Source organism: Rhincodon typus, chromosome 4 (assembly GCF_021869965.1).
Source record: "Rhincodon typus isolate 14 chromosome 4, sRhiTyp1.1, whole genome shotgun sequence".
NCBI classification, from domain to species: Eukaryota; Metazoa; Chordata; class Chondrichthyes; order Orectolobiformes; family Rhincodontidae; genus Rhincodon; species Rhincodon typus.
The window spans coordinates 15,185,511-15,210,605 of NC_063335.1; the positions used below are offsets into that span (position 1 = coordinate 15,185,511).

The following is a 25,095-nucleotide window of genomic DNA, read 5'->3' on the forward strand; positions in this document are numbered from 1 at the left end:
GTTCCTGTTTAAAAAATAACCAGCAGCAAATCTTTAATCTTGAACAAGTTTATTACATAACAATTGCTGCAAGCTTCTAAGTAAGAAGGTGATGCATTTATGCAGTTATTAACTAAAATGTGTGCAATTAAACTATATTAATGTATTTCATGATTATTTATTATGATCACATCATTCAGACATCAGGAAAAAAGACAACAGTTTAGAATAGGTATGTGAAGAAAAGAGGTCTTAAACACGACGGTAGAGAGCTGTATTTCATAACCTTGAATGTACAAATGTACATTTATTTGTGTACTAAATAAGGTACTAAATGACTAAATTAGTAATAAGGAAAAAGCAGTCCCAGGCACGGTGCCTCACGACCTGACTTTGCCCAGACCAATAATGGCAGCTGGCAGTATTGGCTTAAAATACAAGATAAAGCATGGTGGCAGAAGGGGAAAAGGAAAAAAAAAATCTCCAGAGCCAGCATCTCAAGCTAAAGAAAGCACAAAGGATACGGCTCCAAAGGGAAGACTTTGAAAGTGAGACAGGACCTTAGAAGACTTTTTCGATGCAGCTGAGCAAAAAAGGAAGACCCTGAAGGCATAGATAGCAAGACCTGCAGATGCTGGAGTCAGAGAGAACACAGTGTGGAGCTGGAGGAACACAGGAGGCCAGGCAGCATCAGAGGAGCAGAAAAGTTGACGTTTCTGGTCGGAACCATGATCTCAGAAGTCATCGAGGCTTTAAAAAAAAGCTGGCAGAGGAGTAGAATCTGAAGGGCGTAAGAAGGAATCTTGAAAAAATTTCAAGCCTAACCACAAATGGGTAATACTCTAGAGAGGAAAAGCACAGGATTAGAACACATTGACACTAAAATGGAATAGTGCAAGTATGCATTCAAGTCAGTTAGTGCAATTGTGTGGAGGGATGGCAGCTGTGGGAAAACAAAAACCTTGTTACGACCTCAATCATTTGATAATGCCTTCAATGCTGTTAGAAGCTGAGGTATTAGAGAAGAGCTTCAGGTTGCATGCAAAGATCAGCAAGAATTAATATGCTGTGTGTCTAATACTGATGATGTTCTGGTAAGGCAAAGTATTGAAGAAAATGCTACAGAACATGAAGCATTTACTATAACATTCAGCATCTACTTGAGCCCCAGAAGGAATTTAGTGGGAGCATAGATGAGATATAATCAGCGATCTCAGCATTGAGGAGAATCAATAGAATTATTATTTTCAAATTATTATTATCATCCAGCAGGTTGTTACAGAGTTGGAGAATTGAAGGATTGAATTAATTAAACTGTATAGGCATTGGTCTGAAGGGTGAGAAATTGTCAGACTTTCTTCAATGCAAGGAAGATTTAACACTGGAAAAGGCAATCCGATTCAATACACAGGTAGTAATTAGGAGCCAGAAGCAGTCAGTACTGCAAGGAAACATTGGGGATTCCTCTGACATGGTTTCTTGGGTCCCAAGAGATACCTTTCTAAAAGCCTGTCAAAACATAAAATTTCAGAAATAATCGTTGTTGACCATATGAACTCCAAATAGAATTCATGCATAATGAATGTCCAGGAGAGGGAGTTGAGTAAGCTGGGACATGTATAGAAAATATCCTAAGGCAACAGCACGTTCATCACCTCAAAATAAAGAGAAGATGGAAAAGAAGTTAAAGATGGAGAATAAGCATTTCAACCAACATTCCTAAGTTGGTTAATGAGAATAAAAACAAGGTCTGGACAATCAACTTGAAGCTTCAGTGGTTTGAAACAGAATTTAAACTCGATACAGGAATAGTTGTTTCAATACAAGCAGATAACTTGCCATGGTGGAAGTCTGTAAGAATCAGACCAGCTCACATATATCTCCAAGGTCGAAGAGGCACAGATCTTGACGTGCATAGACAAATCACCATGACATTTAATTCCAGAGGATCAAATTTTAGTGAACCATAATGTATTGAGGAACTTGAGGACCTCATTGTTGATCGTAAAAGCTTGTACTCATCCAATCTTTTATTGAGAGTGGGTGGAGTATTTCAGAATTAAGACAGGAAATAATAGTGTCAAGAATTTCGGAAGCTATTCAAATGTTCAGGCAAATTGAAGCAGGCATTCCACATTACTCAGCAAAAAGATGCTAAACCTATCTACTTGGACACACTCAGTGAAATTTCTCATCCTTTGGTGTGAAAAATAAAATCTCCAACAGCATGGTTAAAAGTGGGATCATATCGCCAGTGACACAATGGGCAAGTAATTATTCCCAAGATGAATAAAAAAAGAAGATTGCATGTGGATCTTACTCAGTTAAAGAAAGGAGTTAGAGGGGAGATCCATCTCATTTCATCTGTCAATGGTCGTTTGGCAAAATTGTCAAGAAGCAAGTTTTCCACAAATCTGGTTGCCAGCAGTGGGCTCTATCACCTACCCTTAAACCAAGTGTCAAGATTGCTAGTGACCCTTACTGCATCATTCGAGCAGTATTTCTTCAACCACCTATCATTTGGGATCTCCTCTGCACCTGAGATTTTCCAAACGGCTATGTCTAGAATCCTGGAAAGGAAACAGAGAGATATCTGTCATATGGATGACATCCTAGTGATTGTAAAATGAAGAAGGTACGTGACATGAGGGCCAGCAACATGGTAAAGGCAGCACTGCTTTCTGAAGCACACCTTATACTAAGTTGGAAATGTCAGTTCTCGAGAATGATGTTCACATTGACCCAAGGACAAAGCATCATGGTGATCTAAGGAAGACCGGAACCATCAGTGCATTTCTAGCAAAGAAATGTACCAATTTTTCGCATTATTTCTTAGATGGCTGCGAATGATGGTAGCAGAAAGTGTGTGCTTATACAAGAAGGACAGCAATTTCATTCAAAGCAATAGAAGTTTTTATATTGACTGCGACCAGAGAAAGTTTAATCTGCTTGGTTGATCAATCAGGAGATCAAGAAAATGCAAGACGCTGAGAAATTAAATAAAAGCTGCAATTCAAGTCATGTTTTAGATCCTCATTTGTGAACCATTTTATCCAGCGCCTCCTGAGTCCCAATTTTCTAAGACTCTCCAGGTTGCAAAGGATTGCAAGAGTCAATGACAAAAGCCAAAAAGGAACAAAGTAACTGGCACAAAAGATCAACCACCACTGCCATCATGCCCCACAGTGAATCGAACTGCACCAAATTTACATGAAATAGAGGTGGGCAGTCTGCACATGCTCAGGCGCTGACATCTCTGCTCTCACCGTATGTGGTGACATCAACACTGTGTTAAGGGCCCAGCAAGCCTCATTTATGCATGCACATGAGCGGTGACTAATTATTGGCTATTGTGGCATTCAGAGTAATTACACCATTCTTAGGCATGGTGAAACAGGAGGAAAATTTATCCTCAACATATGCAGCCATACTGAACCCATGAGAAATCTGTGCGTAAAAGGTTAGCAATGGTATTTCAGTCAGGAACAAACTGCAGCTTTTGAAAAAATTAAAGAGAAGTTTCTTTCTAATGATGTCAAGCACATTACATGATAGGCTTATACACAATTGTGGCAACAGTTGCATCATTTACACAACCATGAGCTGTCTCTATTCAAATGCAAAATAACAGAATGTAAAACTGGTCTATTTTATGTTAACAGTTTTGAGAGAGACTGAACAATTATAGAGAAGGAAGCTTTAGTAGTCATATGGGGATGTAAAAGGCATACAGTCTACCTATTGACAATAAAATGGAAAGTTGAGAACAAGCCTTTGATACATTATTAAAATTGAAATGATTCTCAAAATGCCTCCATCTGTACAAATGTTCAGGCTTGGGTTGCTGAGATACAATTGTGAAATGATCTCTGTTCTGGAGATGATACAGATAGGGAAAAGACACTCTCAAGGAAAACAGTGGATCAAAGAGAAAAAAAGAGAAATTTCACCTTTAATGGAGTCTTATTCTATGACGATAACCAATGGTTTAATATCAACTGAGGCAAGCTCAGACAAATTTGTGCAGCTCAAAAATTTGACATGGAGTGCACCAAAGTCAGACAACTCTGTTTGCAATGGTTATCAAAATGTAGTCCAACAGCGCATGTGATGAACCTTTATCATAAGCAGAAACCAATTAATAATAATGGAATACACAATGGTGTGCGACAGAAAATGGCTATACCAAAGCAAAGAGGAGAAAAATCCGACATGAAATCCATGGGGGATGTCTTGGTATCACAAGTGCAGGGCAAGATCACAACAATCAATGTGATGGCTAGATATTTCGAAAGACAGGATTACACATTTCATTATGTCAAATGTATGTCATGGAGAGGCAAGTGTCGACAGAACCAATTACTTCATCAAGATTTTCATTAAGACAATGGGAAAGGATGGTATTGACTCTCGTCAATTTTAGAACGAGGATTTATTTAGTCCTTGTTGAAGTGGCAAGGCATCATTCAACCATAGCAAATTCAATGATCACAGCCCTGAAAACAGTTTCCTTAAAGAATTACTATTAGCTAATAGACTTCAATTTGTGAACAAGAATATTGGGAAATTCACTTGTGAACCAGGGATCAATCCGGTGATGAGTTCTCTAACCCATCCTCATTCAAATAGAAAGCCAATGCTATTTTGTCGCTGATGCATAAAAATCCTGACAGGAAATTAGATCAACTCAGTTACAGAGCACAATTGAGTACTCAGAAGTGGAATTCTTCATAGGTAGAAAGTAACATAGTTACATCAGTTTGACAATACAACCTTAAGCCAAACATAACCTGTCAAGAGCACAAGAAGATAAATCTGTGAGAGAAAAGTCACAGCAGAAAGCATCAGACGTGGTACAGGTCAGTTGTGATACAGGCCAAAAATCTCTGTCAATCTTAAAGGCAAGACAGAAAGTCCAGTTAATGGACAACACATTAGAAGTCATGGCATTAAACACAAAAATATCAAACAAGATCTTATATTGTCAGAACACTTGAAGAGACATTCAAGAAGCACAGGAGGACCTTCATCTTACTTAAGCCAAGAAGTGTGATGATTAACATAGAATATAGGATGTCATATCTATCATACAACAGATAGTGTACAGAATGGTATGACTAATCTGGACATGGTACAACACCATTATCCTCATTTGAACTCAAGTGAACCAGATTGGCAGTTTCATCAGTGTTTCCAATTGTCTTGAGCTGAGAAATTCAGACGTGAGTAGGTTTGTGGAGAGTAGATGGTAGTATCACCATTACTGTTGTTCTCACCATGAATTTAATGATAATGCTCATAACTAGAAAGACTATGTAGTGAGTAAAAACAAATTACTGGAATAATGTAGACAAAAGCGAGAGAAATTTTGGGAGAGAGACAGTGCATTGAGATACATGTAAATAATGATGATGTAACTGATCATATTACTCTGACATCAGTAAGAAAGAAGACACCAGTCTAGAATGAGAATGTGAAGAGAGAGGTCTTAACAATTACACTGCAGAGAGCAGATAACTTGTTATGGACAGATGTAAATATACTGTGCATAAGATGCTGAAGACCTGTGCAATTATCGCAAGACTTCCCTACCTTTGTACTCCATCTCCCTAGCAGTAATTCTAGTTGCCTTCCTCATTACTTGTTCTACTTCCACACTGACCCTTTGTGATTCATTTACAGGCATATTCAGATCCCTCTATTTTGTAGCATTCTGCAGGCACTCTCCATTTAAATAATCTTTATCTGACCCCTCTATTTCCTACCACACTATTCCATTTACATTTTCGTTTCTCTCTCACTTTATCTGTAGCCCTTATGGGATATCATTAAAATTTGCTTTATGACATATTTTTGTGTCATAAACACATTTAGCTACAATACTGTATGCCCCTTCATCCGAGCCATTAATATTGAGCTTAAAGAGTTTAAGGATTCACTACAGAACCCTGTGGCACTCCACCAGTTACCAAGTTGAAAATGACCTATTTATGCCAACTCTTTGTTTCCTGTTTGTTGATCAATCTTCCAACCATACTAATATACCACCCTCAACACTATGAACACTTATCTTGTGAAGTAACCTTTTTATGTGGCACCTTATCAAATATATTCTGGAAATTGCAATGCACTACATCCACTGGTTCCCCTTTAGCCACCTGTTTACTCGATTCTAAAAAACTGTGGTAAATTTTCCAAACATGATTTCAGTGTTACAAAGCCCTGCTGAGTCGGTATGATTGTATTATGACTTTCTAAATGTCCTACCACTACTTCCTCAAGAACAAAGTTTAACCAATGATGGTCTATCTTTTCTTGCTTTCTGCCATCGATTGTGCACAGTTCTGGTCACTGCATTACAGGACAGATTCGATCACAATAGACTTTGCAAAGGGCCTTTTGAAGATGTTGGGATTTTTACCCATGAGTAAGGATTTCATATGTTGTGTTTGTTTGCTTTAAAGTGGATGAAGTTGTGAGGAAATTCAATTTAATTGTAATAAATTGAGAGGTACAGATCAGGTGGATAGGAATTTCAGGACCTACAATTGGCGACAGAGAAGTCAAAACCGTGGGAAGTACATATAATCTCTCTATATATATACACATTCGTAGTGGGATAACTGGGAGGAGTTGAGAATCTCTTTTTTATCTAGAGGGTAGAGTGGGAGTCTTGGACTCATTGTCTGAAGGGTTGGTAAATGCACAAATATTCACCACATTTGCAAAAAACACTTCACAGGAAGCTGAGCTACCATAACTGCTTTGGATCAACTGTTGAACGGTGGGATCAGGCAGGATAGCTATTTTTTGAGTGGCACAGATATAATGAAACTTACAAACTAGAAGCAGGAGTAGGTCGTTCGGACCTTTGAGCCTGCCCTGCTACTGCCACTCAATATGATCATAGTTGATCCACTATTTCAATGCCATATCCCTACTTGGAGCTAAATTGTTTCTTTCTGAGCTGTAGATCTTTCTCTGTTGCACAACCAAAACAATTTGCACATGGAGGAGGGACATCAAAAGGCACTCTGCTTCTTCATTTGGAAGACTTGGTGAGGATGAAGAGAGACAGAAAAAAACAAAATAATTGAAGCATCTTTCAGCTAGAGATAGGGATAAATTCTTTGTTCACCACTTGAGTTGTTCTGTAAATTCATCTGAAATTTTATGCAATTTGCTTCTGCATTAACTGTTCTTGTCACATTCATAATCACTTCGTAAATTAAGAACACTTTTGAACCATTCAACAAACTGCTTTATATCCTGCCAATATAACTCATACGTTACTAGGAAACAACTTTGCAAACAAAACTATTGAATGTGAAAAGTATAATTCTTTAACAGATAAAGCACTAATACCCTTGAAATCCTACATCGTTCAAGCATCAACTGCCTGTCTTCATTTTTAAAAAATATTTTATACATGGGATGTCGGTTTAATTGGCAAGGTCTACATTTATTGTCAATTCCGAGACAATAAGGAGCTTCAATTTTTAGAACCACATTGATAGAAAAACTGTTTCCACTCTTAGGGAAGAGCATAACTACATGCTGCCAGAAGAAAGCAGCTAAGAAGGAATCCAATAAGGAATTTGGAAGTGTTTTTTTTTCTTTTTACCCAATGACAGATAAGAATGTGGGACTCGCCACCAAATGGGGCACATGAAACAAATAGTATGGATGCATTTCAGGGAAAACTTAGTAAGATTAGTAGATTTAGATGTGGATGGGTGGAAGAATGCTGGCATTGGGATGGAATGGCCTGTTTCTTTGCAATATCTCCCCACGTACTCCCAACTCTTTATCAAGGCAGCGATGAGATAGAATGCTGCAGTCTGAATTATAAATTGTCGGTAGTTTTGATACAAATGAGTAGATTTCACTTAAAAATCAACCACATTATTTGTGACCCTGAAATCATGAGTACATCTGGCAGCTAAGGGACAGCAGGTTCTTTCCTTAAAGACTGCATTAGCGCGTGCTGCAATGGCTGAAGGCACACTCCCCACACATCCAGTCTCAGTTCATGTATCAGTGATGACACAGAATATACACAACATGGTTTTTCAACCCTCCAAAACCCTCCTGCTCTCTCCCACTTTCCCAGAGCTCTTCTCTGCTCTTTCCTGCTTCATCACTCTCCCTTCTCACTACCCTGCTTCTGTGTCGTTTTATATTTACAGGTCTTCTGATGTTATCTAACCTATGGAGGTCCCAATCTGGTGCTTCAGGTGAATGCATCACTGACTAATACATATTCCAGGGTCAATGTTTTTTTAAGAACGTCACCACCTATTCAAACCACTCACCATCCAGACTTGGAAATATATCACCGTGCCTTCACTGTCATTGAATCAAAATCCTCCCTATCAGCGTTATGAATCTACATCAAATTGACTGCTGCAATTCAAAAAGACAACTCACCTCTACCTTCTCAAGGGCAACTTAGGATGGGCAAGAAATGCTGGCCCAACCCACGATGGCCACATTTGTTGAATGAATGAATTAAAAAAAAATCTTCCTTGACAGGATCCAAATGCTGAGACCATAGAGAAATGAGAAAAGGATAACTAGCAGGCTAAACAATAACAGTTCCAGACTTTAGTAAAAGCAGTGTGCTGCTGTTTGAAGTCAGTGAAATGTTCAGGGAGCAGGAAAACACCTTACTTAATGATGCTGTCAACCACAGTATTACTGATTTAGCAATAATGCTGAGCCAATGATCTCCAGAGAACGTGTTTTTTACCTCTTGAACAGGGACTGAATATTAGGTGGACATTCCTGCTCGTACTTCTCTATCTAGTACTGAGAGTCAAGTTATCCAGGAAAGAGTTCAGGAGTAGCTTTTGTAAAGAATGTGCAGACATAGGGAGCTGCTTTTTGTAGAGCATAAGCTGAATGAGAAGAAATAGGTTGAAATTTGAAAATATTCAATGGGAAGGAAATGGCTGGTGTGTGACTTAAGACTAATGTTTCATGTTCTGCAATTGCTACCACATTAGATGGATGTTGTCAATGTCTGTTTTGAAGAAAGCCTGCAAATTCTTTGCCTCTCATAAGTGACATTGATGACTACATCACTCATCTTCCCCTCTCTCAAAATCACTGCCATGTGCTTTCCCCCTTCACATTTATACTTCCAGGAATTGATGTTGAACAGGATAAATCTTTACATCAGATCATGGAGTTCAGATTCAAAGCTTCTGCAGATAAAAGTTATAATTAGACCTAAATAAAGAACCAGTACAGCTGTGTTGTGGGCTGGCACTTAGCATTGTATTTATGTTTACAGCCAAAACTGTTCTATCAACAATATAAGCGTACATTGATACATAATTTTGGTTGCAAAAACTGCTTTTTTTCAAGTGTATTTACGCCTTAACTCTAATGCTAAGTTCACTGAAGTTACTCAGAGTAATGTCCTCCTTTAATAAAATAAACTGTTACTTAATTAATTCTTCTCTGGATATCTCAGTTGGACTCAATTCTATACTTGCAACGTCTTGAAAATGCCGCTGAATTAATTTTCTTTTGTAATAGACATTTTTTCATTAAAATGTGTTATTGTCTTCAGGGGCATCCGTACATAACATGTATGCCAGGACCAGTACGGAGATGGAATTATCCTATTCCCATGTGTGTAGGTATGTATATTTAAAAATTTGTGATTAATTGTAATGTGTTCCTGTTTCCTGACCTTCTTGGCTATAGCATACACAATGTACCCCTAAGTACACCAGTTATTACAATTGATCAGAATGGAAGGGAATTTAGAATACCTCTAAGAGCTCAGAGAGACACCTATCCTTCCTTGTTAAATGTAGAAATGACTTGTTTTATATTATATCTGAGTTGCTTGCTCAGCAAAATTTTTCAAAGTTTATACACCTCATAAATGGCCCAGCCAGTCCAACAAGTTCATAATAGTGACCATGCTCCAAATGAACTCCCTCCCATTGTCCTCCTTCTGACCTAATTTAATCTTGCTTCTTTATAAAGTGTATTCTCAAAAATTACAGGGTGGAACTTGACCATGACAGGTTTGCGAAAAGAAGTGCAGTTATTGTCTGTTTTGGAATTACATATAGCGTTGTACTCTAGTACCCGATGAGAAAGTGCAGAGAGATTAATGTTGATGCAGTACATATGTGATAAATTCAACTTTACAAGACAGCAGTCGCCTTATCAACCTGAGTATTAACATGGAACAAGAATTGTCTTTTTCTACTGACAATGAGATTGTCAACCAACCACTCAAATCATTTAAAAAGGATCAGCAGAATCAGGTATTTTTTCCCCATTATTGACGATATAATTTTAAAATTACACTGACCTATTCTGCATAAAAGTATTGATTTTCTGAAGATGACTGCAATTATAAGTCTGAGTTCTGCTACACTTTTAACTGAACTCCATCGGCCAGATATTTGTTAAGGAGATGGGACTAATCCCATGGTTGTGATCCCATGTCCCTTGAGAATGTTGATAACAAGGGACTTCTGAGGCTTCAGGAGCTAAATAGCCTGGAGATGAGTCAGCTATGGGCAAGTGACAGCACCCTGAGACCAAAGCAGATGGGTCAGAAAGCCTGCTTCCATTTCCAAAAGACTTTGTCTTCAGCCTGGTGCTTCCAAAGGCAAACAGTGGCTTACCTGTATGCCATTGAACTGTTCCGCCCTCAGCATCATCCCTTTATCCTCACTATCCTCACCCTCATTCCCCACATCCTCTCACCAATGATGAAGTGGGACAAAATATGTGAAACACACCATAAAAGGATCTTACAGTTGGATTGTTGTCAGGGCCCATAACTGTGCTTGGATAATTAAAAAGAGACAAAAATAAATTCCAGATGCTGAATCCAAGGTAAACAAACAGGAGGCTGGAAGAACGCAGCAAGCTAGGCTTCATAACTGCCATCTCAAAAGAGGCCAAAATGTAAAAAGAAATGGAAATGGGTGTAACTCTTATATTTGGTGAACGTACGAGGCCATCCTGTTAGTACTGTGAAATATAATCTATTTCTTCAACCATTAGACTCACTATTTTATTAATTTTCATGCAAAGACATGTTAACATGTATAATATTGAATATTAACTTCATAGCTTCTCATTTGGCAGAAACAGCAATCTGACAAATACATTCTTAAAGGGCTGGTTCCATCTTTCAATCACATCACTGTGATAGCTTCACTTGATGCACAGATGCAATTCATACTATGGCATGTCGTGATTAAACTATTGCACATACTCTTCAAAGTCTTGCTGCCTCCAGTACATGGTTCACACTGTCAAGCAGTTGGTTGAAAAATCTGTCAGCTGCAGAAGTTCAGCTACCTCCACAAAAATTGATGGACTGACCTGAGGTGGGCTATTAATGAGCCTACAACACTGACAGTTTCACCCTTCATATGAGCAGGAAAGTTTCAGGTCCATTCCCTCCCTGCCGCCTGTGAAAAAGGCTGGTGGTGTAAACAGTGCCTCCAACCATTTCACAGCATCAGGCGACAAAGGGGCAGCACTACAAAAGCTTGTGATTTCAAATAAACCTGTTGGACTATAACCTGGTGTCTTGTGACTTTTGACCTTGTCCGCCCCAATCCAACACCAGCACCTTCACATCAATTTCTGAGAAAGCATACGTGATATTAAGATACCTGAAAACGTACATCACTATGCTTCAATCCTGAGACTCCTTGCAATCTCTTCCTCCTGAATGTATCTATGATAAATTGTTTATAACAGTGAGCTGTTTGATATTTCGGCTTGGTGACACATAAGCCACTTGAAAAGTGTAAACAGCTTATTGTTATGAGAGCATTATGATTGGTTATTATTTTTATTCCAGGAAATACAATTTCATTCTCGGGAATCATATTTCAAAATAATGCATTAATGGCATTTAGTAAGCACATCATAAATCGCAAGGAAAAGATCGTTTTTCCTGGCTTTTGAATAAATGAAAATATATACCTCAATCAAATGCATTGTTACTCTGTGTCGCAATCTCAATCTTGTGCTGAGCATACCTTCAGAGCAGTATTCGGGACACAGAAGCTGGAGCAGGCCGTTCGGCCCTCTGAGCCCGCTCTTTGCTGCTACATCATGACTGATTATCTATCTCAATGCCATTTTTCACACTATCCTATTATCCCTTGACTTCTGATTCATAAGAAAAAAAATGCATCATGTCCCAAGGGGTAATATTAGTAATTAATAAAATAAAAGAAAAATATTGCATTTCTAAAAATCAGATAACACAAATCATTTAAACTGAAGTCTGTACACTGGAAATTTTGGTGTTTTATTACAATGGAGTAAAATTTAATTTGATCCCATCCCAAACCCAGGGAATAAGATGCATACCCTAGAGATGAATATACAAACCAATTACTGTGCACTGGGAATATACTTCGTAACTGGTCTTTCGATCTTTGTTGCATCTTTAATGACTGATGTGCAAGTTCACCCATGTCTCTGCTCCTGTACACCTTTTGCTTGTGTAATACACTTTATTTTATGCTGTCATTGCATGTTCTTTTTGCTACCTCACAAATCTCTACATTAAACTCCTTCTAAATCCAGTCTATCCACTCTACCGATTTGTCAATGTCCTCTTGAAATTCTACACTGTCTTCCTCACAGTTTCCAATGCTTCCAAGTTCTGCTCACTTGCAAACTTTGAAGTTTTTTTTTCCCTGTACAACAAGGTCTAGATCATTAATATATATCAGGAAAAGCAAGGGCCCCAACTCTGACCCATGAGGAACTCCACTACAAAGCTTTCTCCCGACTGAAAAAGTATCCATTAATCAATACCCTGTGCTTCTTATATCTCAGCCAATTTTATATCCACGCTGCTATTATCCCTTTCATTCCATGAGGTCAAATTTTGCTCACAGGCCTGTTGTGAGGCAATTTATCCAATGTCTTTTGGAAGTCCATTTACACCTCATCAATAACATTACCTTCATTATCCATCCCCGTTACTTCTACAGGAGGATACTGCAGGAGGATAATTAAGCATGGTTTTCCCTTAAGAAATCCATGCTGACCCTCCTTGAATAATGCACACTTTTCCATTGGACTATCGATGCTAAACGTTTTCACATGATGGAATGTAAGCTCAGGGGTCTGGGCTTGTCCTTGGGCCAATCCTCCAATCCTCTGGAACCACCCTTGAGTCCATTGGAGACTGAAAAATGATGACCAGTGCTACCATAATCTCCACTCTCACTTCAACTCATTGGGATTCGGATTTTATGGGAACAGTTGTTGTCAGTGTATGCTATATTGTTCTCCATTATAACATGTATATACGCTGTTGTACCAGATTGGATTTGAGGAAGAATCAAATTTCTTGCCCCAAATTGGCTCGAGGCAGATGTTAGGACATAGGGTCAGGAAATTTATGTGGGGATGATATTATTTGTAATGTTTGGCAAAAAGAGTTTTTTTCTTTAAATTGTTCTAAACCTGTAAACTTATCATATTATTTGGTGTTTTGTTTTAATTGGTTTGCTGAACTCATTTTGCCTCAGCTGATTTTACTTCATGTGTGAACTTGTTCTTTTACAGCCCAGTGTGGTGGTTCTCTGACTGACTTCAGTGGGGTCATTCTCAGTCCTGGTTTTCCTGGGAACTACCCTAGTAGTTTGGACTGCACTTGGACTATAACACTACCCATTGGCTTTGGTATGTCAGGAGAAATGGAACAGTTTGCATGTCACATTGTCTTAGTACAACCTCTGCAGATTCTATCACCTGGAATGAACTGATACTCAATTTATGTCACAGTATAGTATTCGGTTTTCTGACTGTATCATGTTCAGTAATCAGTCTTTCAGAATCTTTTAGAATCTAATTAATTCAATTTTCTTTCGATTTCATTTGGAACCTTCAGGTGTACACTTGCAGTTTGTCAATTTTTCCACGGAAACAATCCATGATTACATTGAGGTACGAAGTGGATCTGCAACAACTGGGACAATAATTGGAAGATTTAGTGGTCCTCAGTTACCGGCACCTCTGTTCAGTACAACTCACGAAACCACCCTGTACTTCCACAGTGATTATTCCCAAAACAAACAAGGCTTCCGCAGCATATATCAAGGTACGTGTTGAAAAATAAAAGTGGTAAGATGTCATTCTATGTTGGAAAGATGGCACTGTACACTTTAAGATGCCTTTTGCTTAATTTCTGTTGGGAAACAAACATACCCGTTCTTTTAGAATTAACTGAACAACACTTCAAGCATTAAAGTTCTGGTAAAGAGTCATCGGACTCGAAACATTAACTCTGCTTTCTCCCCACTGATGCTTCCAGACCTGCTGAGTTTGGCCAGCAATTTTTGTTTTTGTTTCAATACATTAAGTGCTTACAGTTGGTGTATATTTGGTGGGAGTGGAGGTGGGTTTGGTTGCTGTGGTACATGCAAATCAGGCAAGTTTTCTTTTGTTTGAGGTGTATGTTTGTTTGTTGCATAGCGAGTAGAGGACGAAAGATAAAGACTGGGGACACTGCTGTATATGCACTTGCAGAGGGTCTGAAATGTGACATAGGGTGGGACAGTGAAGTAAAGGGTGGAATTGAGATCAGCGAACTTCCATCTGGCAAAAACACAAAACCTTCGTGATGGTGTGGGAATTACACAGCCAAACCTACATTCCTTGAGACTACAGTTAGAGCAGCTTTTTTTTTAAACACAGTCATGAATGATTAAAAGGGAAATATTATTGTTTTAAATTAATTTGTGCAATGATGCCAATTTGTTTGCAGCAGTTTGAATGTGTCAAATCATCAAAAGCTCATCATGATGTTTCTAAAATACACATGAACCACAGCAGGCAAAGTGTACAATAGTTGAAATTCTTCCCGAATATGCACAGTCATGTGCTTTTTAAATACTTTTGAACTTATCCTCCAACGTCATTAAACATCCTACTGTAAAATCAAATTATATGAGTCATAGCTGAAGGTTTTTTTACAATTTAGATTGATTAATTTTGATGATAGTATCGTTGAAAACTATCAAAAAGTTTTCAAGCCAAAACCATTGTCTTTACCCGTTTAACACTGAATTGCCACAATCCTTGCTGATTACCATTCTCCATCTGTTCCTGTCAGTCACCATTTCTCTTCCAATTTCCCTACACTTGAGTCTGTCATGACTGCAACTTTCCATCTGGTCCTAACCATTTCTCCTCTCCTCCCTCCTATCAATCCCAGCTCCATGTCACATTTTCTCTCTCTCTCCACAGCATATAACTATACTATTTCAATCCCTTAACAGCAACTTTCTTTGATACCTTCACAGTCTTCACTCACCTCCTGATACACTCGTTCCTGATCTTGTCCTTTCTTGTTACTCCACACATTCATCACAGCATCCGTATCTGATTAGTATTGAGTTGTTATTTTAAAGTTGTCCAATCTGCACCGAATATCAAATGTTACGGCTGTCGTTTATATTCTTTTCAATAAAAGTTTTCTACCTAAAACCAAACCATAAGAAACTTCAGTTAAATGTGCATAATATGTTTTACTTGATGCAAGTATGATTAAACTCATATAGAGAAAAATGTATTGAGGTGGTTTGAGGGAAATTAATTTACTCAAGTAATTCATCCATTGAAGCATCCCTTTGTTTGGTTCATTAAGTCTTTGAATTGGCTGCTCTGATTAAGTTTTCAGTAGTATCTTTTATTTTCCTTTCAGTATTCTTTAATTAAAAAACACAAAAAGCCAAAATGATGTTGAATCAATGATTACCTATCATGACTGTTAGATAGTCATTGAGGGTAACAGTTCTGGATTTATAAGCTGGCATTGAGTTAATTGGATCAAGATGCTTGTTCTTGTTTTAATCCAACTCATCTGAATTTGTGTAAACTAAAATGGTATTAAGAATATATACTGGCCCTCTTGTGGATCACAAAGACTGGGAGGCCTGGGTTTAAGTTCCATCTGCTCCAGAATTGTGTAACAACATCTCTGAGTGGGTTGATTAGAAAAATAGATCAAGAACATTTAGAACTAATAGAAGCAGAGTGCAGTGGAGAACAGTATCCAATGCAAATTTATAAACTCTGATCTTGCTGTTAGATTAAAACTGAAATAAATATTTTACAGAAAACCCTTTTGAGGGAAATCATGGAAATGCGCTGTCTAAATGTTTTTTCTCTTTAAACAAACATGCAGATGCATTTGTACAACATATATCGTGACTTAGTCCCTTAGCACTAGTAATGTAAAAAAGTGAAAGAGGTGTCACACAAAGCAGTAACTTAGCTGTTCAAGTGATATGCTTTATGTTCCAAAAGTGCTTATTACAAAGATAGTGAATAAATTACATCCTCTGGGACAGAAAGCAGGTGGCATGTAGTTGGCTGCTTGATGATATGCTCTGGCAGCATAATCTTCGAAGCAAAACAAAAGGAACATTGCATTTTTTTTTACACTAGCATTTCAGAATTACATTTCTTTCCCCTCTCTCTTCAAAAAAAAGTAGAAATTAATTACTTAACTTAAATCTGAAAGCAATATTACTTTGCAGGCGTTTTAAAATTGACATGAATTTTAAAAATTGTTTGTGATAAAGTAACCAGAGGAAGTATGTTATCTTGAACTAGCTACCAAAGAAGACCTGATTTATTAAAATTAGTAAAGCATTGTGTACATACAAAAAGCTGATGTTCATATCAAGCAACTTGGGACCAGATTGTTTCTGTTAGGGTCTGTCAATCCGTGGACTAATCAGCAAAAAACTGTCATATCAGTTACTTGGTTGCTTAGTAGCAATTGATAAGGTGACAGCTGACTTCAACTGTCATCAAATATGAGAAATATGGTGAGACTGATTTTTAAGCAGGGTCAGTGTGTGCGAAGCAATTCATCCTGAGATTTAATCTCATGTTGCTCCCTCTCCCCTAATTTTATTTCCCTCGTCATACTCCCCCATATAAAGTGTCTTACCTACATTCATGACCACTTACCCTTTGTCTTGCTATCTCATTGAGCTGTTCTATTCTGATAGTCCTGCTCACACACTCAAAGCCATCTTTGACTATTTCTTTATATCTCTGTCAATACTGCCCACATCGAGCCTGTGACTTTCTGCAGGCAGCAGTGCAAAAATACTGTCCCCTAAGTTCATCACAAATACGCTTCAAATTTCCAACTTTAAAACTTTTAACTTTCAAATATCCAATTTCCAGTTTTTTTCAGATTTTCTCCATTTATTAACCATAATACCTTTGACCAGCACATTGGAGAAAATCAGACATATTACTTTCTGGATGCTAAAAAAAAAACTAACAAATGCTTAGAAGTAGAAAGTGAGAAAAATAACTAGATATATTATTTTTATATACCCTAGTGTATAAAAATGAAATTAAAAATAAATATGGCAAGGCCTCCTCCTCAGTGGTGCTCTATTGCTCAGAACAGATAAGTTTAGGGAATAGAATTCAACACATTGACTTATGTCACACAATGAGATGGTAAACATTTTTAAAAGAAAATGTGATGTAGTTTGTTTCATGGTAATGGAATTCACTGCAGTGTGGTCTGGACTGCACTTTAAAATGAAAGGAATATACAAGTAGCAAAAATTATAATGACAGATATTGTAATAATATCAGGTTTATCCTCAGCTGAGTGAACTACAGCTTGCCTTATCAATCATTGCATTGTACAGGGCTTTGTAAGGGAGAACATCTCTGGTACCCAACAGACTCAGGTCCTATTTCCATGTTTTTATAACAAAGTTCCTTCCACGCCATGCTGAATAGCTATTATTAGAGTAATGGTATAGTTAACCTTCTACTCCAAATTGTGAATAAATTGCCTGGGCTAGAGGATATTTGTGATTAAAATGCAGAGCACATCTGACCATATTTTAACAAATGCCTGCTGACAGATCAGAACCATTGAATTTTTATAAATTAATAACAATATTGCCCTGTTATAAAATGATACGTAAAACTTTAGAAGGTGTATTGAAAACTATCATACAATTTGTGAAGAGACAAGTCCACTAGAAAGCAAAGTAAAACAAAGCACAAATAAATGAATATGATTCATTCTTAGGAGTAAACTCACGCTCAAATAAAGGAATTTTTTTTTAGAATTTCTCTTATAATTAACTTTCAGGAGCTTTTATTGGCAGTTATTTCTGGTTTCGGACCATGACGATCTTGATTTAACAGTTAATTCAGACTGTTTTAAAAAGAATTTTTAAGGTACATTAAGGTGTTATTTCAGACCAAACTTATAAAGGTTCTCAGAAAATTAGCTTTTCACCAAAAACATGTTATTTTCGGAGGTTACTAATTCAGAAAATATGGTCAAAAATGCACCAATGTCAACAAAATCCAACTCTGCTTACGCTGTGTCTTGAACAAACACAGTGCCTCTATTGTTAGCTACACAATGACCTTTAACTGTTCTTCACACCGCTTGATGTGGTTGATTGTATTTATAAGGAAAGATTGTGTTCGGATTACTGTTGACAGTGCCTATAACAGTTGTATCCGGGCCGAATGAAGCTTGCCCTCACTGAAATTGATAATGATTAATGTAAGGTTAGCAATGTCACAATTGAACTTGAAATTTGTTGGAAGCTCAGCTCCTTGTGCACAAGAATTTGCTAAAGCTAATGCATGGGAGCTTTGCTTCTGAGTCACCCGCTATTCACATTTGGAAATAACGTCAGTGTTTCAAGACTTCAAAATCATTTAATCCAAATTTTTGTGTTTTTTTTAATCAGTTGCCATTTTGTCAACTTGTTATCTATTTTGAAGTTTTGTACAATCACAGAGACTGCTGGTGAAACTCAGCAGGTCTTCCAGCATTTGTGGAGAGAAAAACAAAGTTAATGTTTCAGGTCTGGTATGACTCGTATGTACATCGATTTCACACTCACTTAAGTAGGTAATAACCTTGTCCAGACAATTTTTGAGCCTCAGTTAGAACCCCTGCCTTGGTTTCCCAAAAGCCAAACATTGTGCCTCACCTCATCTTTTCCATGGCCTGCATTTTATGCTCCCTCAGTGGTGGATTTGAAGGCCAGATACTTATAATGTCTAGCAGCTGGCCTTCCTGGCACCTGCTAACCCACAACATTTCAGACATTTTATCGGCTTGGAGTACACATCGGATTCGTTATCCATCCTTGGGCCTATTGAGCCCATGAAGTGACCACTTTAATTGCATGGGCTGTTGTCAGTCCAACAGGGTGGGTGGGAGGAGGAATCTTCTTTGCCCCTCCCCCGTGTCAATTAGAGATGTGTCCTAACAAATTCATTTCCCCCTCTAATCACCCTGGTTGGCTCCTCCATGTGGTGGGTGGGGGGTGCGGTTGCTGGTGAACCGAGGTGGTGATCACCATTCCCAAATACTGATATTGGGACTACAGAATGACTTAACCCGTGACCAGTTTCTTATACTGGCCTCCTTGCTAATAACTGAAACATTATTCCAGCTTACATTCAGAGCTGCTGTCATCACCCTCCCTCTATTATCATGGTCACCTTCCCAATGATAGGTCGTGCCATCCTTGCCTTGTCCCAAGACTGTGGTTGAGGCTTCAACAAGTGGCAGATTTCAGAGCTGATTAAATTAAATTGGATTAACTGACACTCAGGTACTCTACAAGATGTGGGCTCTGAACATCTTGGACAGATATTGTCCCTTGCTGGTGGCCTTTCTCTGCCTCGTTCACCTTCTTCCAGCAGCTTCTTCTGGTCTCTGTCACCCCTCTTCATTCTCTGTCATGCTCCAGGTGAAAGGAAGTTGATTGCAACTGGAGGGGATTGTGTTTGTGCAGCCTCCTTCCTTGAAGCCAGAATGAAATACTTCAACACACGCCATACCACTTCCTTCAGACTTATATCATTTAAATTTGTGAAACCGCCAAATGCTCCTACTGACTATTGCTGTGATGGTAAAATTAATCAGCAACTACCTTGAAGGATAACCCCTTTAAAGAGTACTGGTGGGAGTGTGGCAAAGGAGAGTGGGATTGGTATTTCCTGCCACTGAACAGGAAACATGTTCAGTTTAGCTGTGTGAGGATAACAGAGATGAAAAACTGGAACTCTGATGTCCAACATGCCGTCCTGGTGTCAAATGAGGTCATGCTCTGCCTTCTCTGCATGATTCCATCAGACATAGCCTGAGCTTGTGATGATGTGCTCTCAAGTGGCATCCAATGTCACTTGTGCCACAAGCTGCATGCATGTGGTGAACATTGTTCTGGAAGTAAAACAACACACCTAGGGCCACAAGGTAATCCTGAAGGGGTTCACAGCCTAAGGATTTGTGAAATTCTAGCAATAGTTCCATTTGAGATCTGAGGAAATCAGGAAGCTAAAAATATGAATAGCTGTTTGAAAACTTTTGGTTGGAGACATTAAAGATGGGAGATAGCATAGCAAGCCACATTGAATAGGATTGTTGCCATGACTTACTGTTCCCAACTGGAAACAAAGCCAACCCCTGTGTTTTATGAAAAACTGAAATAGGATTTTTATTTCAGTGATGTTTCCTACTGCTTTGTGCAAAGACGCTGATCTAAATATTCAAGCTCAGCAAGATTTTCCTCACCAGATTTAGTTTAGAGACTTGAAAATTCTATTTTACAATGTATTATGTGTCTTGCAATTTTGAACCTAGCAATTTTATGAAACTTGCAATCTCGTCTTTACATTTCTGCATTGGGTTAAGTACACAAAGTTAGTTAAGAAACAGTTTCCACATGAACTAAAACTAATAGAACCTGGAAAAGAAGACTTGTTCATTCTGACATTTGTGTGGGTGTGTTTGAAAACTGTTTTCTTGCTTTCAATGTTCAATTTACAACTATAATGATTCTGGAGCCTCTGCTCTCAGTATGAAGCTTCCCTCAATGAGAGCACATATCGCGATCATTCTTGGGTGCCAAGGTCAGTGCAGGTGATTCATGTCACATTCAATCTTTGGTGATTAATTTTAATGATTGAAAAAGAATGGGCACTGACCTCTGTTCCTGATTCTCCTATTTACAATCACATCAAGTGGGGCTCTGCAGCAGGATGACATCCTTGTTAAATCTGTCCTTCCTGTTTGGTGTGTGAAATAACAACGTAGTTTCTAAACATATCATCAACACATTGGTTCATATAACAGAGATTAAAAAATTACATGGAATGGGAACTGAAAAGTGAAGAAATATGCTGTATTCACTGAACGTCAGCCTACCTTTGCCCATTTTGCCATGATATAAAATGATTGCAAATGCACATTGTTACTAAGTTACACAATATTACTGAAATGTGCAGCTGACTTCCAAGTGCCTTCAACCATTAGTTGATTTTTCTGTCAGATGTGGTAAAACTCCACTGGAAAGCCAAATTAAAGAAAGTTAGCCATAGAAATGTTTCAATTGATTTTCAGCATCAGAGTCCACTTTCCTGTCAGCTCTTTCTTTAAATTAAGACTTAGCACAGCAATGAGAAAACATTTTGTCGTGTGTGAATGAAAATAACCATCTCTCTCACAGGGAATAGTATCATGGTTTTCAGTATTTGCTGGAATAGTAGCATGGATCAATGTGTGATCTATGTAAACTATCACATCTCCATCTGCCATCTAGATAACTGACTTTCTATTGCAGCACGTCACTTTTGCTAATTTGGTAATGGTGTCACAGCTTATGTTGAGTTCCGAAGTGGAAAAACTCTGGCTGAATTTTACCAACTTTCCATATAACATTTCTCAATTTTTTTGTCTGATCTACTCTGTAAATGACCCCCAAATACCTCATAGTTTATATGAGCATGTCAAGGACAGACTTAGAAAATCCTTTCACCATCTGAGCATTCCTCCTCTGTTTGCTGAGACATGAGGCATAGGACACCAAATGTTGTGTCCCTTCCACTTGAATTTGAAAGTTCAGGTCTTTAATGTAGCATCAGCGTGCCCTATCAGACTCACTGCTTCCAAACAATTATCCTCCCAGGATTCCAAACTTATTTCAAAGAGAGCAGCTTTCAAATGGAAATTGAACTTTACTGCAGTTTAAACTTGGCCCAATTGACAAATTTGAGCATGAGCTCATCATCTTCATGAACTTAATGTCAGAATTAAAGTAAAAAAGGAACTATTCCTTCATTCCTTTTGTTCCTTGAAGGTGATGGGACAAAACACCAGAATGCTATTACTGAACCCTGAGAACTGCATACCCTGAGAACTATCAGCACTGCCTTGTGCTCCCACAAGGAGCTTGAACAGTTCGTCGACCATGCTAGCATCTTTCACCCCAACCTGAAGGTCACCTGGACCATCTCTGATACCTCTCTCTCCTTCCTGGACCTCTCTGTCTCCATCTCTGGTGACCGCCTCAAAGCCGACATCTATTTCAAGCCTACTGACTCCCACAGCTACCTAGACTACACCTCCTCTCACCCACCTTCCTGCAAGAATGTGATCCCCTACTCCCAATTCCTCCGCCTCCGCCGCATCTGTTCCCGAGATGGGCTGTTCCACTCCCGAACATCCCAGATGTTCTATTTCAGATGTTTTCTATTTCAAGGACTGCAACATCACCCCGTCGGTGGTCGAAAATGCCCTTGACCGTGTCTCTTGTGTTTCCCGCACCTCTGCCCTCACTTCCTCTCCCCCCAACAAAAACAAAGACAAAATCCTCCTTGTCCTCACATATCACCCCACTAACCTTCATATCCAATGTATCATTCTCCACCACCTACAATCCGACCCCACAACCAAAGATATATTTCCCTCCCCACCCCTATCTGCCTTTCGTAGGGATCGCTCTCTCCGTGACTCCATCATCTGCTCCACACTCTCCACTATCCCCACCACCCCCGGCACCTTTCTCTGCAACTGTAGGAAGTGCTATGCCTGTCCCTACACCTCCCCCCTCACCTCCATTCAAGGCACCAAACAAACCTTTCACATCATACTGAGGTTCACCTGCACATCTGCCATGTGATCTATTGCATCCGCTGCTCCTGATGTGGCCTCCTGTACATCAGTGAGAAAAAGCGGAGGCTCAGAGACCACTTTGCAGAGTACCTGCGCTCTGTTTGCAACAAACGACAACACCTTCCAGTCACGAACCATTTCAACTCTCGCTCCCACTCCCTGGACGACATGTCCATCCTGAGCCTCCTCCAGTGTCACAATGACACCACCCAGAAACTGGAGGAGCAGCACCTCATATTCTGCCTTGGGAGCCTGCAGCCCAATGGCCTAAATGTGGATTTTACCAGTTTCAAAACTTCCCCACCTCCAGTCTCATCCCATGACCAACCCTCCCTCTCATCCCCATCTCCTTGAACTGACACAACCTGCCCATCTTCTCTCCCACCTCACTGACTAATCCGCACCACTCCCTACCTGCACTCACTATCACCATCCCACCTACCTCCCCCAGCCCCACCCCCTCTCTCTATTTACTTCTGAGATCCCTTCCCCCTCTCCCCTCCCCCATCTGAAGAAGGGTCCCGACCTGAAACGTCAACTTTCCTTCTCCTCTAATGCTATCTGGCCTGCTGCGGTACTCGAGCTCCACACTGTGTTGTCTCTGACTCCAGCATCGGCAGTTCTTACTATCCCTATATACCACGTGTGATGCTTTCATTGTTTCTTATTAAAAGCTAGTTATTTAGTTGATTGTTCAGTCTGATCATCTAATTAATGACGTACATTGTACTTTTGCAGCATACCAACTACAAAGTTGTCCTGACCCACGCCCATTTCGAAATGGCTTTGTTATTGGATATGATTTATCGGTGGGACGAACCATCTCATTTGAGTGTCTCCCTGGTTACACTTTAATTGGGGAAGGGGCACTCACTTGTTTGCATGGTGTAAGCCGTAATTGGAACCACCATATACCTAGATGTGAAGGTATGTAATGAGCAAATGTTTACTTTGCTTTTTTCATGTGTATTTGATATCTATGCCTTAATTCATTGCTCCACCTTTGTGAATCACCACAATGGAAAACCTTAAAGCAAATCTAGGTTGAGCACAGTATTTAGGATTCATACTATGTAGGACAGTCACGAATATATTCAGTTTATCCTGCAGTTAGTTTGCTTGGCTGAGCACTGACAATACAGTCAATTAACAATCAACTCACACAAAAGGAAACAAGCAAAAGGGAAATCCTGATTTCAAATATAGCTAATGGAAAGTAATAACTGATCTTAAACTATTTTATATATTTACAAATTAACCTTCGTAAGAGAGATGATCGTTAAAGTAGAACTTTTCTGTCATTAAGATAACATTTACTTCACATAAAATTTCCACAGTTTTTGTGGGTTGCATTTGTGAACTAACTAAAATTACATGAACCGTTAACAAAATAAATTGAACAGTGACAACCCATAGTATTTAACCAATTGGAAAGAGAAAGAATCTTCCTAAGTGAGAAAGATTTGATGCATATTCATTATGAGAATTGTTAATGACTTTTGTAAGCAGCAGGTAAAAGCATATGATCTCAAATATCAAAACCCATCATCTTTACATGTTGGGCCAAGATTAATAAAAATGTGATAATGCTTGTTCTTTAACATTAGTAACAAAAATAACTGATAAATTCTGAAATAAAATGTTTGTACACCTGTTCTGCTTCACTGTATTAGTCAGGAAAATTGGCCCTTTTATAAATTTACTGCTATTGCTGGAATCATGATTTTCATCAGGAGACTTTTAAGATAAATATTGACCCAGATATTCTGAGGAGCAGCTAGACTGCCACTCCACTCTGATTTCTTACAATTGTATTGAGTTCCATATTTATCGACAGGAATCCCAACACCGTCAGAAATGTGAGGCATACGTATATTCAATACAGTTCCCCTGCAGTGCATAATAGTCGATCATTTCTGGGGCCATTTCTGAATAAGTTCCTGACCCAAAACATCAACTTTCCTGCTCCTCTGATGCTGCCTGGCCCGCTGTGCTCCTCCAGCTCCACACTGTGTTATTTCCCATGGTGTGGTCACAGCCTGGAATGCACTGCATGGAACTGTGACTGAAACAGATTCATTTGGGACATTTAAGCAGACATTGGATGATTAACTGAATCGGAA

The 25,095-nt window shown here is 38.8% G+C and overlaps 1 protein-coding gene across 1 annotated transcript in view; it reads left to right on the forward strand.

Moving 5' to 3' along the window:
- The window catches only part of csmd3b (CUB and Sushi multiple domains 3b), a 1,719,816-nt gene that overhangs the window by 1,545,589 nt on the left and 149,132 nt on the right, over positions 1-25,095 (forward strand). Inside the window, 4 exon segments of the mRNA XM_048595770.1 lie at positions 9,560-9,629; positions 13,564-13,680; positions 13,889-14,098; positions 23,711-23,899. Of these exon segments, the coding sequence (XP_048451727.1) occupies positions 9,560-9,629; positions 13,564-13,680; positions 13,889-14,098; positions 23,711-23,899 (586 nt within the window).